The following is a 13,044-nucleotide window of genomic DNA, read 5'->3' on the forward strand; positions in this document are numbered from 1 at the left end:
ACACGTATATGCTGGGTAGCGGGTTCGAGACTCTCTTGGGGTAGGAACTGGTCGTAGGTCGGTGGTTTCTCTCCGGTGTACATGCTACACATGTAGCACGTAAAACACAAACAAACCAAACCAAATCTTTCAAAATAATATCTCGACATATTTTTTTTTATATTCTGCAGTATTTGATGATCATTACAATTAAACAAATAATGATATTCGTCTCCAATTTCATTCAGGTCACAAAGAATACATTTTCTATCTTCTCTTGGGATGTTATTCCATCTACCACATTCAATCGGAAATTGAACATTACAAATTCTAAATTTACAATAAACATTTACTAGTCTCGGTTGTTGTTGATTTCTGCTTAGGTCAATCGGAACTCACGAAAAGACTTTTTTTCTCATTTGTCTAGAGAGGTTCCGAACAAAGGAAAAATGATCAGGAAAGTTTGAGCGTGGGAGGGAAACACAATAGTATACTTCCTCGTTATGCGATTGATTTAATCCAGACACGCGCTTTTAAAGTTGACGTATGGTGATGTGCATCGTATAACTATGTAAAAATACCATTGTTCAAAGCATGAGGAGAAATGTTGTGAAAAAAAATCATTTTTGCGTGAAAATCTTGAAACTATCGGCGGTAACTGATATTTTCACATTTATATACTCTCAGTAGATGTTTCTTATATGAAGGTTAATTCCATTGAGGCATCCTATACCACAGTTACCCGTTTCTCAGCTCCTAGCTTATAGTATGTGGCAGAGGTGTGTTTAAATAAGTGTTAATCAACCTCACTTTTTGTTATTAAAATTTCTTAAAATCCTAAAATATATGACCATTCACTCGTACCTTGTAGACATTCATCCGCGATTTGGGATTTAGTTGTTACGCCAGCACTGTCTACTAGCTATATAGTTCCCCAGTACCAGTTACTATGTTTAGCTCTGCATCAAAACATAAAAGGATGTGCTCTGTTTGTATTAAGATTAAAAATAACAGAAAACCAAAGATTGAAAGTGAAAAATGTCATTTATTTAAAAGAATAAATGACGGTTATAAAATATCATCTTTTTACTTATTGTACACACTTGTACAAAGGTTTCTGTTACATAACACGAAACAAAACAATCAGAACCCATTTATACAGAGATGGGGATCAACTTGTGACAAAATATTGCCGGACAGTTTGGTCATTTGTTTTTTAATGTCAGTATTGATTGGTGTTGGCGATCCAACTGTTCATATACATCCTGTAGAAACGCGGAAGCATTAGAACAGTTGTGTACGCGATGTTAGCCAGACATGTACTACATCGTAAGTCTAAAAGGACCTGATAGTCTGTCCTCAGGAACCGAAAAAAACAAAAGACCTCGGTTGAAAAAAAAGCTCAAAAAACAGTAAATTTACAGACAAAATATCGAAACATTTGCACATATTTAAATCTGATAAACATATCAACATATAAACTCTTTATACAAATCTGATAAACACATTTACACTTTATACAGATCTGATCAACACATTTACACTTTATACTGATCTAAAACACACATTTACACATTATACAGATCTAATACACACATTTACACATTATACAGATCTGATAAATACATTTACACATTATATAAATCTGACACACACATTTACACATTTTAAAGATCTGAAACACACATTTACATATTATACAGATCTAATAAATACATTTACATATTATTCAGATCTGATAAACACATTTACATATTATACAGATCTGATAAACACATTTACACATTATATAAATCTGTGAAACACATTTACATATTATACAGATCTGATAAACACATTTACATATTATACAGATCTGATCAACACATATACACATTATACAGATCTGAAAAACACATTTACACATTATACAGATCTGATAAATACATTTACATATTATACAGATCTAATAAACACATTTACATATTATACAGATCTGATAAATACATTTACATATTATACAGATCTGATAAATACATTTACACATTATATAAATCTGATAAACACATTAACATATTATACAGATCTGATAAACACATTTACATATTATATAAATCTGACACACATTTACATATTATACAGATCTGATAAATACATTTACACATTATATAAATCTGACACACATTTACATATTATACAGATCTGAAACACACATTTACATATTATATAGATCTAATAAACACATTTACATATCATACAGATCTGATAAATACATTTACACATTATATAAATCTGATAAACTCATTTACATATTATACAGATCTAATACACACATTTACACAATATACAGATCTGATACACACATTTACACATTATATAAATCTGACACACACATTTACACATTTTACAGATCTGAAACACACATTTACATATAGATCTAATAAACACATTTACATATTATACAGATCTGATAAATACATTTACACATTATACAGATCTGATAAACACATTTACACATTATAGAGATCTGATAAATACAGATACACATTATATAAATCTGACACACACATTTACACATTTTACAGATCTGAAACACACATTTACATATTATACAGATCTAATAAATACATTTACATATTATACAGATCTGATAAACATATTTACATATTATACAGACCTATTTTCGGATTTCAGACCGTTTTCTTCATGTACTAGTAGTTATAACACTATTTCCTCATTGCGATTTCCTACAGTTGTAATGTGTAATTTCGTGTAATGGATCGAAATGAACCTTAACAATCCGAACTTTTTACAGATTAGAACCCTGACTGTCCGGTGGAACCTTAACAATCCGAACTCTTTACAGATTAGAACCCTGACTATCCGGACTCAGTATACAGTGGAACGTTAACAACCCGGGCTACAGTGGAACGTTAACAATCCGGACTGCAGTGGAACGTTAACAATCCGGACTGCAGTGGAACGTTAACAATCCGGACTTCAGTGGAACGTTAACAACCCGGACTACAGTGGAACGTTAACAATCCGGACTACAGTGGAACGTTAACAATCCGGACTGCAGTGGAACGTTAACAATCCGGACTGCAGTGGAACGTTAACAATCCGGACTACATTGGAACCGTGACAATCCGGAATACAATCGAACTTTGACAATCCAGACTAGAGTGGAACGTTAACAATACGGACTACATGACTGTCCGGTGGAACCGTAACAATCCGAACTCTTTACAGATTAGAACCCTAACTATCCGGTCTCAGTATACAGTCGAACGTTAACAAACCGGACTGCAGTGGAAGTTGTAATGTGTAATTTCGTGTAATGGATCGAGATGAACAAAAACAATCCGGCCCCTTTACAGATTAGACCCCTGACTATCCGGTCTCAGTATACAGCGGAACGTTAACAATACGGACTGCAGTGGAACGTGAACAATCCGGACTACCGTGGAACCTTGACAACCCGGACTACCGTGGAACCTTGACAAACCGGAATACAATCGAACTCTGATACACACATTTACACATTTTACAGATCTGAAACACACATTTACATATAGATCTAATAAACACATTTACATATTATATAGATCTAATAAACACATTTACATATTATACAGACCTATTTTCGGATTTCAGACCGTTTTCTTCATGTACTAGTAGTTATAACACTATTTCCTCATTGTGATACACACATTTACACATTATATAAATCTGACACACACATTTACACATTTTACAGATCTGAAACACACATTTTCATATTATATAGATCTAATAAACACATTTACATATTATATAGATCTAATAAACACATTTACATATTATACAGACCTATTTTCGGATTTCAGACCGTTTTCTTCATGTACTAGTAGTTATAACACTATTTCCTCATTGCGAATTCCTACAGTAGTAATGCGTAATATCGTGTAATGGATCGAAATGAACCTTAACAATCCGGACTACCGTGGAACCTTGACAATCTGGACTACAGTGGAACCATGACAATCCAGACTAGAGTGGAACGTTAACACTCCGGACTACAATCGTAGTTTTTATATCATTATACAGATCTGAAAAACACATTTACACATTTTACAGATCTGAAACACACATTTACATATAGATCTAATAAACACATTTACATATTATACAGATCTAATACACACATTTACACATTATACAGATCAGAAAAACACATTTACACATTATATAAATCTGACACACACATTTACACATTATACAGATCAGAAAAACACATTTACACATTATACAGATCTAATACACACATTTACACATTATACAGATCTGATCAACACATATACACATTATACAGATCAGAAAAACACATTTACACATTTTACAGATCTGAAACACACATTTACATATTATACAGATCTAATAAACACATTTACATATTATACAGACCTATTTTCGGATTTCAGACCGTTTTCTTCATGTACTAGTAGTTATAACACTATTTCCTCATTGTGATACACACATTTACACATTATACAGATCTGATCAACACATATACACATTATACAGATCAGAAAAACACATTTACACATTATACAGATCTGATCAACACATATACACATTATACAGATCAGAAAAACACATTTACACATTATACAGATCTAATACACACATTTACACATTATATAAATCTGACACACATTTACATATAGATCTAATAAACACATTTACATATTATACAGACCTATTTTCGGATTTCAGACCGTTTTCTTCATGTACTAGTAGTTATAACACTATTTCCTCATTGCGAATTCCTACAGTAGTAATGCGTAATATCGTGTAATGGCAGAGGAACGTTAATAATCCGGTCTGCAGTGGAACGTTAACCATCCGGACTACAGTTGAACCTTGACAATCCTGACGACCATGGAACCTTGACTAGCAGTTTTTATATCACTATTTCCTCATTGTGATACACACATTTACACATTATACAGATCTAATAAACACATTTACATATTATACAGACCTATTTTCGGATTTCAGACCGTTTTCTTCATGTACTAGTAGTTATAACACTATTTCCTCATTGCGAATTCCTACAGTAGTAATGCGTAATATCGTGTAATGGCAGAGGAACGTTAACAATCCGGACTACAGTGGAACCTTGACAATTCAGACTACAACGGAACCTTGACAATCCGGACTGCAGTTGAACCTTAACCATCCGGACTACAGTGGAGCCTTGACAATTCGGACTACAGTTGAACCTTGACAATCCGGACTACAACGGAACCTTGACAATTCGGACTACATCTAAACCTTAACAATCCAGACTCTTCATAGAGTTTTACTCTGATAGATCGGACTCCGTATTTAGGGGGAAATTGACAATCCGGACTACAGCGGAACGTTAACAATCCGGACTGCAGAGGAACGTTAACAATCCGGACTACAGTGGAACCTTGACAATCCGGAATACAATCGAACCTTGAACATCCGGACTACAGTGGAACCATGACAATCCAGACTACAACTGAACCTTGATAATTCGGACTACAACGGAACCTTGACAATCCGGACTACAGTGGTGCCTTGAAAATTCGGACTACAGTGGAACCTTGACTAGTAATTTTTTTATATCACTATTTCCTCATTGCGAATTCCTACAGTAGTAATGCGTAATATCGTGTAATGGATCGAGATTAACATAAACAATCCGAACTCTTTACAGATTAGAACCCTAACTATCCGGTCTCAGTATACAGTGGAACGTTAACAAACCGGACGACAGTGGAACCATAACAATCCGGACTGCAGAGGAACGTTAACAATCCGGACTACAGTGGAACCTTGACAATCCGGACTACAATCGAACCTTGAAAATCTAGACTACAGTGGAACCTTGACAATCCGGAATACAATCGAACTTTGAACATCCGGACTGCAGTGGAACCTTGACAATCCGGACTACAACGGAACCTTGCCAATCCGGACTCAGTATACAGTGGAACGTTAACTATCCGGACTGCAGTGGAACATTAACAATCCGGACTGCAGTGGAACCTTAACAATCCGGAATACAATCGAGCTTTGAACATCCGGACTACAGTGGAACCTTGACAATTCAGACTACAACGGAACCTTAACCATCCGGACTACAGTGGAGCCTTGACAATTCGGACTACAGTGGAATTTGACAATCCGGACTACAACGGAACCTTGACAGTTCGGACTACATCTAAACCTTAATAATTCAGACTCTTCATAGAGTTTTACTCTGATAATTCGGACTCTGTATTCAGGGGGAAATTGACAATCCGGACTACTGCGGAATCTTGACAACCCGGACTACCGTGGAACCTTGACAATCCAGACTACAGTGGAACCTTACCAATACGGACTACAGTGGAACCTCAATAACAATCCGGACCACAGTGGAACTTCAACAATCCGAGCTCAGTAAACGATGGAACCTTGGCAATCCGGACTCAGTATTCTGTTGAATCTTAGCAATCCGGACTACAGTGGAACCTAGACAATCCAGATCCTGTATACAGTGAATCTGTAACAACCCGGACTATTTATATAGATGAACCTTGATCCTTGACAATCCGGGCTCAGTATCAAGTCAAACCGTGTCCATCAAGACGCTTTGTATATAGAAACCTTACTAAGCTTGACCCTATATATATATTGGTTTATCACTCTGAATGATGTATACGTTGAAACCCTACCTAATCCGGATTCCTGTTACAACAAACAATGTCAAAGGACCCTGCATATTGTGAAACGTTTCCACTTTAGACTCTGATATACAATATCATTCACGATTCGTGAAAACTCTAATTTTCTGTCATTTATAACGTTAGAGAAATACCTCTGCCGAACACTGTAACAACGAATTGGAAACTCTTTTTCATGGCACGATAATAACTCTTATACATAATTTCTGAAAAGTAACCCATACATATTCTAAGTTGAGTATTTGATAAGCCTTATTAAGGAGATCTTACTGTGAATATATTCATGAGATTACTATTGTCGCCCTCTAATCCGACCCAGTTAGGATATATGTGTGTGTCGATGTTACCTTTGAACTGCTCGCCGAGTAAAGATCCGGGACGGAATGGATATTTATAGTATACTGTATGTCCATTGGTGAGAAAACTGATCCACCAACCAAACGTCCCCACCGTCATTATGGTGTGGTTAGTTAGTGAGAGAATCGCCATGTCCGTGGCGGCCGAATTGCCTTCCACAATGAATACATCCGCTGTCGTTCCGAAACCTGCTTTAACCCATTTCACATCGTTACTGCACGCTATAAATAGAACGTTTGAGTATTTCCGCCGGAAGTAAGCCATTGCTTTTTCAATGTAACCATAATCTGCAATGTTATAACCGAAATCAACAAATTCTTTTTCATCTAAATAGTCACCCCTTCGTACATGGATCCCTACCAAAACCGGACGAACGTCCGTGCTGTTTAAACTATTTAATCTGCTAGCTATTGTTTTTTGTAAAACAGAAGCTGCATCGTTAAGAATACTTGGACGAAACCTGAATATTTGGCGAAGGTCGTCTTCATATGTAACCAGGTATTTCCAGGACTGGAAATAGCCTTTATAATGGACATTCTTTCTTGACTTCTCCACTAACTTGGGATCGTAAGCACAATCCCATTCATCTTCAATAACGTCAAAACACCTCGCTGTTAGATCTTTTTCCCAGTCGGTTTTCTGTGTAAAAGAAACAACAAAATATCTGATATTATGTTGGTTCGCTCCTGATAGAATAGCCACATGGAGAGTATATAATAAAGGTCTATTTATATCACTATAGTCATATTCAAATAATGTACCCGGTATATATTAAAATGACTCATCGCCCTTAGGAAAATTTTATTTCTAGAGATTGGAGTCAAAGGGTATATATGTTTCAAATGTTGATTATACCTGTTGAACCTAAATGATGTGATACGGTGAGTTTTACAGGTAAAACTGTACAAGATCTAGTATTTCACACTGTGATTATACAGGGTGTTGTATATATGTTTAATCCTTCAGTTATTAAGATTTCAAGATTTTTATTTCACTCAGACACACATAAACTTGTGTAACAAGGGGTCATGTATATATAACATAGTTTGAGTACGATCAACCATCTACCCTTTCCTCCCTACAATCAATCGCCTACCCTTTCCCTTTCCCGTACGATCAACCATTTACCCTTTCCTCCCTACAATCAATCGCCTACCCTTTCCCTTTCCCGTACGATCAACCATCTACCCTTTCCTCCCTACAATCAATCGCCTACCCTTTCCCTTTCCCGTACGATCAACCATCTACCCTTTCCTCCCGTACGATCAACCATTTCCCTCACCCCTATACGATCCATTGCCTACCATTTCCCTCACCCCTACGATCAATCGCCTACCCTTTCCCTTTCCCGTACGATCACCCATCTACCCTTTCCTCCCTACAATCAATCGCCTACCCTTTTCCTTTCCCGTACGATCAACCATCTACCCTTTCCTCCCTACAATCAATCGCCTACCATTTCCCTTTCCCGCACGATCAACCATCTACCATTTCCTCCCTACAATCAATCGCCTACCCTTTCCCTTTCCCGTACGATCCACCATTTTCCCTTTACTACCTACAATCAATCGCCTACCCTTTCCCTTTCCCGCACGATCAACCATCTACCATTTCCTCCCTACAATCAATCGCCTACCCTTTCCCTTCCCCGTACGATCAACCATCCATATTTCCTCCCTACAATCAATCGCCTACCATTTCCCTTTCCCGTACGATCAATCATCTACCCTTTCCTCCCTACAATCAATCGCCTACCCTGTCCCTTTCCCGTACGATCAACCATCTACCCTTTCCTCCCTACAATCAATCGCCTACCCTTTCCCTTTCCCTTACGATCAACCATCTACTCTTTCCTCCCTACAAACAATCGCCTACCCTTTCCCTTTCCCGTACGATCAACCATCCATATTTCCTCCCTACAATCAATCGCCTACCCTTTCCCTTTCCCGTACGATCCACCATTTTCCCTTTACTACCTACAATCAATCGCCTACCCTTTCCCTTTCCCGTACGATCAACCATCTACCCTTTCCTCCCGTACGATCAACAATTTCCCTCACCCCTACTATCCATTGCCTACCATTTTCCTCACCCCTACGATCAATCGCCTACCCTTTCCCTTTCCCGTACGATCAACCATCTACCCTTCCTCCCTACAATCAATCGCCTATCCTTTCCCTTTCCCGTACGATCAACCATCTACCCTTTCCTCCCGTACGATAAACCATTTCCCTCACCCCTACGATCAATCGCCTACCCTTTCCCTTTCCTCTGTTTCCTTTTCATTCACCCTCACAATCCATCCCAATAACATTCTTACCATCCACAGGCCATCCCCATGAGTTTCCTTGAGTTAAAAGAATAACTACTTCGGACTTATTAATATCCGGATTATTGGTTTTTAGTCTGGATAATCGAAATGAGCTTGGTTTAACGATATTTCGGAAAAGCAGCTGATCTTTTATTTCGTGTATAATTGAGGATGATAATGTGTTACGTTAACTATATTTCAATACGTACCTCAAATGAACTAGTATCGATTTCAAACGCCTCTTTCAATATATCTAGTTCCTTGGTACTTGGAACGACCATCTCATACCCGTGGGCCCGGGACGTGACGTAGAGAAATGCATACTGCAACATAAAAAAGATAGCTAACTGCACATTGGCCTTAAAAAATGACACAATATTTGTATTGCAATATTATCGATGAAAAGTATTTGCTTTCTGACGCAGTATTCATCAATATGCAAACTAAAAGCTGTCGAACTGGCCCCTTTAATTACATGGCGTATTGACATCCTATACAAAGCCCTGTACTGCAGGTGTACGTTGTACATTAAAATAGGTTTAACAAGTACTGATTGTAATGGGGGACCATTACAGAAGTCCGCCAAACTACCCCAATAGTCGCAAAGATGCATCAAAAAAGGATCACAATGGCATAAAACACCTTCATACTAAATTTGAGTGAAACAATATCTAAATTTCGACCAATCTGAAGCATCCATGTTGTTTGTATGGCAACGAAACCAATGCAGTTTAATTTGCAGTCCCCTAATACCCCTATATACCAATTTTCACAAAAATCAAACAATATATAATGTTCGACTTATCAGAAGCCTCCGTGTGGTTGCTATATAGCTACTATGGCAACAACACCTATGCGGTTTAATTTTCAGTCCCCTTATACCCCTATATTCCAATTTTCATAAAAATCAAACAATATCTAAATTTCGACCAATCAGAAGCCTCCGTGTGGTTGCTATGAGGTTACTATGGCAACGAAACCTATGCGGTTGAATTCGCAGTCCCCTAATACCCCTATATACCTTTTTTTTTTTTTTTTTTATCAAAATCGAACAATTTCTACCCCATAATGATCGCAATGCCTTTTGAGTGAAATCGAACTATTTCTAAATTGCGACCAATTATAATCCTCTGTGTGGTTGCTATGATAACGAAGGTTTGCGATTGAATTTGCAGTGCTTTAATACACCTATATATCGATTGTCATCAAAATCGAACACTATTTAAATTTCGACCAATCAGAAGCCTCCGTGTGGTTGATATGGCAACATAACCTATGCAATTGCATTCGCAGTCCCCTAAAACCCCTGTAAACCAATTTTCACAAAAATCGAACAATATCAAAATTTCGACCAATCAGAAGTCAGTATATGGCGGCCTTTTTGTCAAATTAGAAAACAAATGTTCGCAGTTGAGTTTGCAATGCCATATTACACATACATACCAAATTTGAACAAAATCGCGCAATAATGAGTTTTGACCAATCAGTAACCAGTATATGGCAGCTATTTTGTCTAATTAGAAAACGGATGTCATGGTTGAGTTCGCGGTACCATCATACACCTACATGCCAAATTTGAAATGCATTGGAAAATATCTATAAAACATGTAAAATAGGATAGATGATGACATTGGCTATCTTTAGCAAACACCAAAAGAAATTATATATTCCCAAAAAAAATCAAAAATTCTTGGCAGACATTTTGTTGACAATGTCATTTTTTTTATTCGACTTTAGAGCACGTCCTTTACCGATACTTTCCTTAATATTATATTCTAATGCGCAAAATATAACAAAAGTTATGGCTCAAAATGTTTTAGCCAATCAGAGGCTGTTGCGGCCATATTGGATGGTTATTGAAAATTATTATATGCATGAAAGTTTCTCGCAATCACATTGGTCGGATCCTATACACGTAACCAGTCCTCAAAAACTCATGTATACTGGTTATCCGGTGAATATCGGTTTCCAAATATAGCATATATGGAAATCCCCCGGAACCTGCCTTAGCGCATACGCAGTTAGACCGGAACTCGATCTGTCAGACAACAATAGAAGATGGCTGCTGACGAACGTTTCTCCTCCGTTACATCAGACAATTACCAAACTATTCGAGGATAAAGATGCTGTTAACATAAAAAGGGCCATTGAACACGCAGTGCATGTCCTCCATGTTTATCTTAAGAAAAAGAACATAGACGATGCCTTCGAAAGCTACAATGCTGAACTGTTGAATTCAAACCTGGCTAAATTGTACACGGAGGCTCGCGTTCGAAAATCAGAACCTTCAGTTTTGTTTTGTTTTATTTGATTGTTGAAGCATATAATAAAACAGTAATGGGCTTTTGTGCTGGTAAATATGATGTAATATGAACCTGAAAAAGTGATACTGACCTCGGCTTCGCCTCTGTTAATATCACATTTTTCAGGTTCATACCACATCATATTCACCAGCACAAAATTCCATAATTGTATAAACAAAAATGTGTTTGCACATCTAGAGGCTATCAGTAATAATCCCGCAAAGCTTGGTGAAGATCCGAGCTTGGTGAAGATCCGACTAATAGTTTCTAAGAAAAGTGTCGGAAACATTTACGGCGGAAAGCGGAAGAAAAAGAAAGAATAATAATAATAAGAAGAATCGGAGTAAAAACAATGAATCGGAGTAAAAACAATAAGTCCCCAAACTTTGTTTGGGGGACTTTACTATGGTATTTACATTATAATTTTGTCAAGTATACGTCATTTAATTTTAAGTGTTTTTTGTACATTTTTAAATTTTGCCAAGCAGATATTCTTCCGTGCAAAAACATGAGCTTAGCAGTACTTCTGGCCTGCATTCAGTTAGTAAATAAGGACGTTTCTCCTTGAAATCTGCGATCTGGGTAAAGAGACATGACTCAAATATACATTGGACATTTATAGATGTGTATAATGAACTTGAAAGCTGATTCCCGATCTCATATATACACATGTACATGTCTACGCACTGCGTACTTAGTACGGGGTGACCTCTGCCCGGTATTGTGATGAACTATCATACTCTATTTTAACACCGACCATTACTCATAGGAAGTTTTATCGAGCATTTTGAAACAGTTCTTGACGATGGCGGAAAGCGGACAGGCACGTTCGTTTCCGTACCGCGTAAGACTTGTATTTGGTACACAAACACAGAATGTATACATCGTTTCTGTAACGCGTTAGACTTCTGTGTGATACACAAACACAGAATTTATATTTCGTTTCTGTACCGCGTTAGACTTCTGTGTGGTACACAAACACAGAATGTATACATCGTTTCTGTACCGCGTTAGACTGTTGTGTGGTACACAAACACAGAATTTATATTTCGTTTCTGTACCGCGTTAGACTTCTGTATGGTACACAAACACAGAATTTATATATCGTTTCTGTACCGCGTTAGACTTCTGTATGTTACACAAACACAGAATTTATATATCGTTTCTGTACCGCGTTAGACTTCTGTATGTTACACAAACACAGAATTTATATATCGTTTCTGTACCGCGTTAGACTTCTGTATGTTACACAAACACAGAATTTATATATCGTTTCTGTACCGCGTTAGACTTCTGTATGTTACACAAACACAGAATTTATATATCGTTTCTGTACCGCGTTAGACTTCTGTATGTTACACAAACACAGAAT

At 37.2% G+C, this 13,044-nt stretch overlaps 1 protein-coding gene across 2 annotated transcripts in view; it reads right to left on the minus strand.

Moving 5' to 3' along the window:
- Positions 1 to 5,085: 5,085 nt before the first annotated feature.
- The window catches only part of LOC110441722 (galactoside 2-alpha-L-fucosyltransferase 2-like), a 19,385-nt gene continuing 11,426 nt past the window's right edge, over positions 5,086 to 13,044 (minus strand). Inside the window, exons 2-4 of one of the 2 annotated variants that reach the window (XR_002461907.1) lie at positions 9,579 to 9,692; positions 5,368 to 7,697; positions 5,086 to 5,121 (exon numbers count right to left, since the gene is read on the minus strand). Coding sequence is in view for 1 of the 2 variants with exons in the window: in XM_021484954.1 (XP_021340629.1) it covers positions 6,957 to 7,697; positions 9,579 to 9,692 (855 nt within the window). In the remaining variant the exon portion in view is untranslated. The other variant, XM_021484954.1, reaches the window with a different exon arrangement.

Source organism: Mizuhopecten yessoensis, unplaced genomic scaffold (genome assembly GCF_002113885.1).
Source record: "Mizuhopecten yessoensis strain PY_sf001 unplaced genomic scaffold, ASM211388v2 scaffold716109, whole genome shotgun sequence".
Lineage (NCBI taxonomy): Eukaryota > Metazoa > Mollusca > Bivalvia > Pectinida > Pectinidae > Mizuhopecten > Mizuhopecten yessoensis.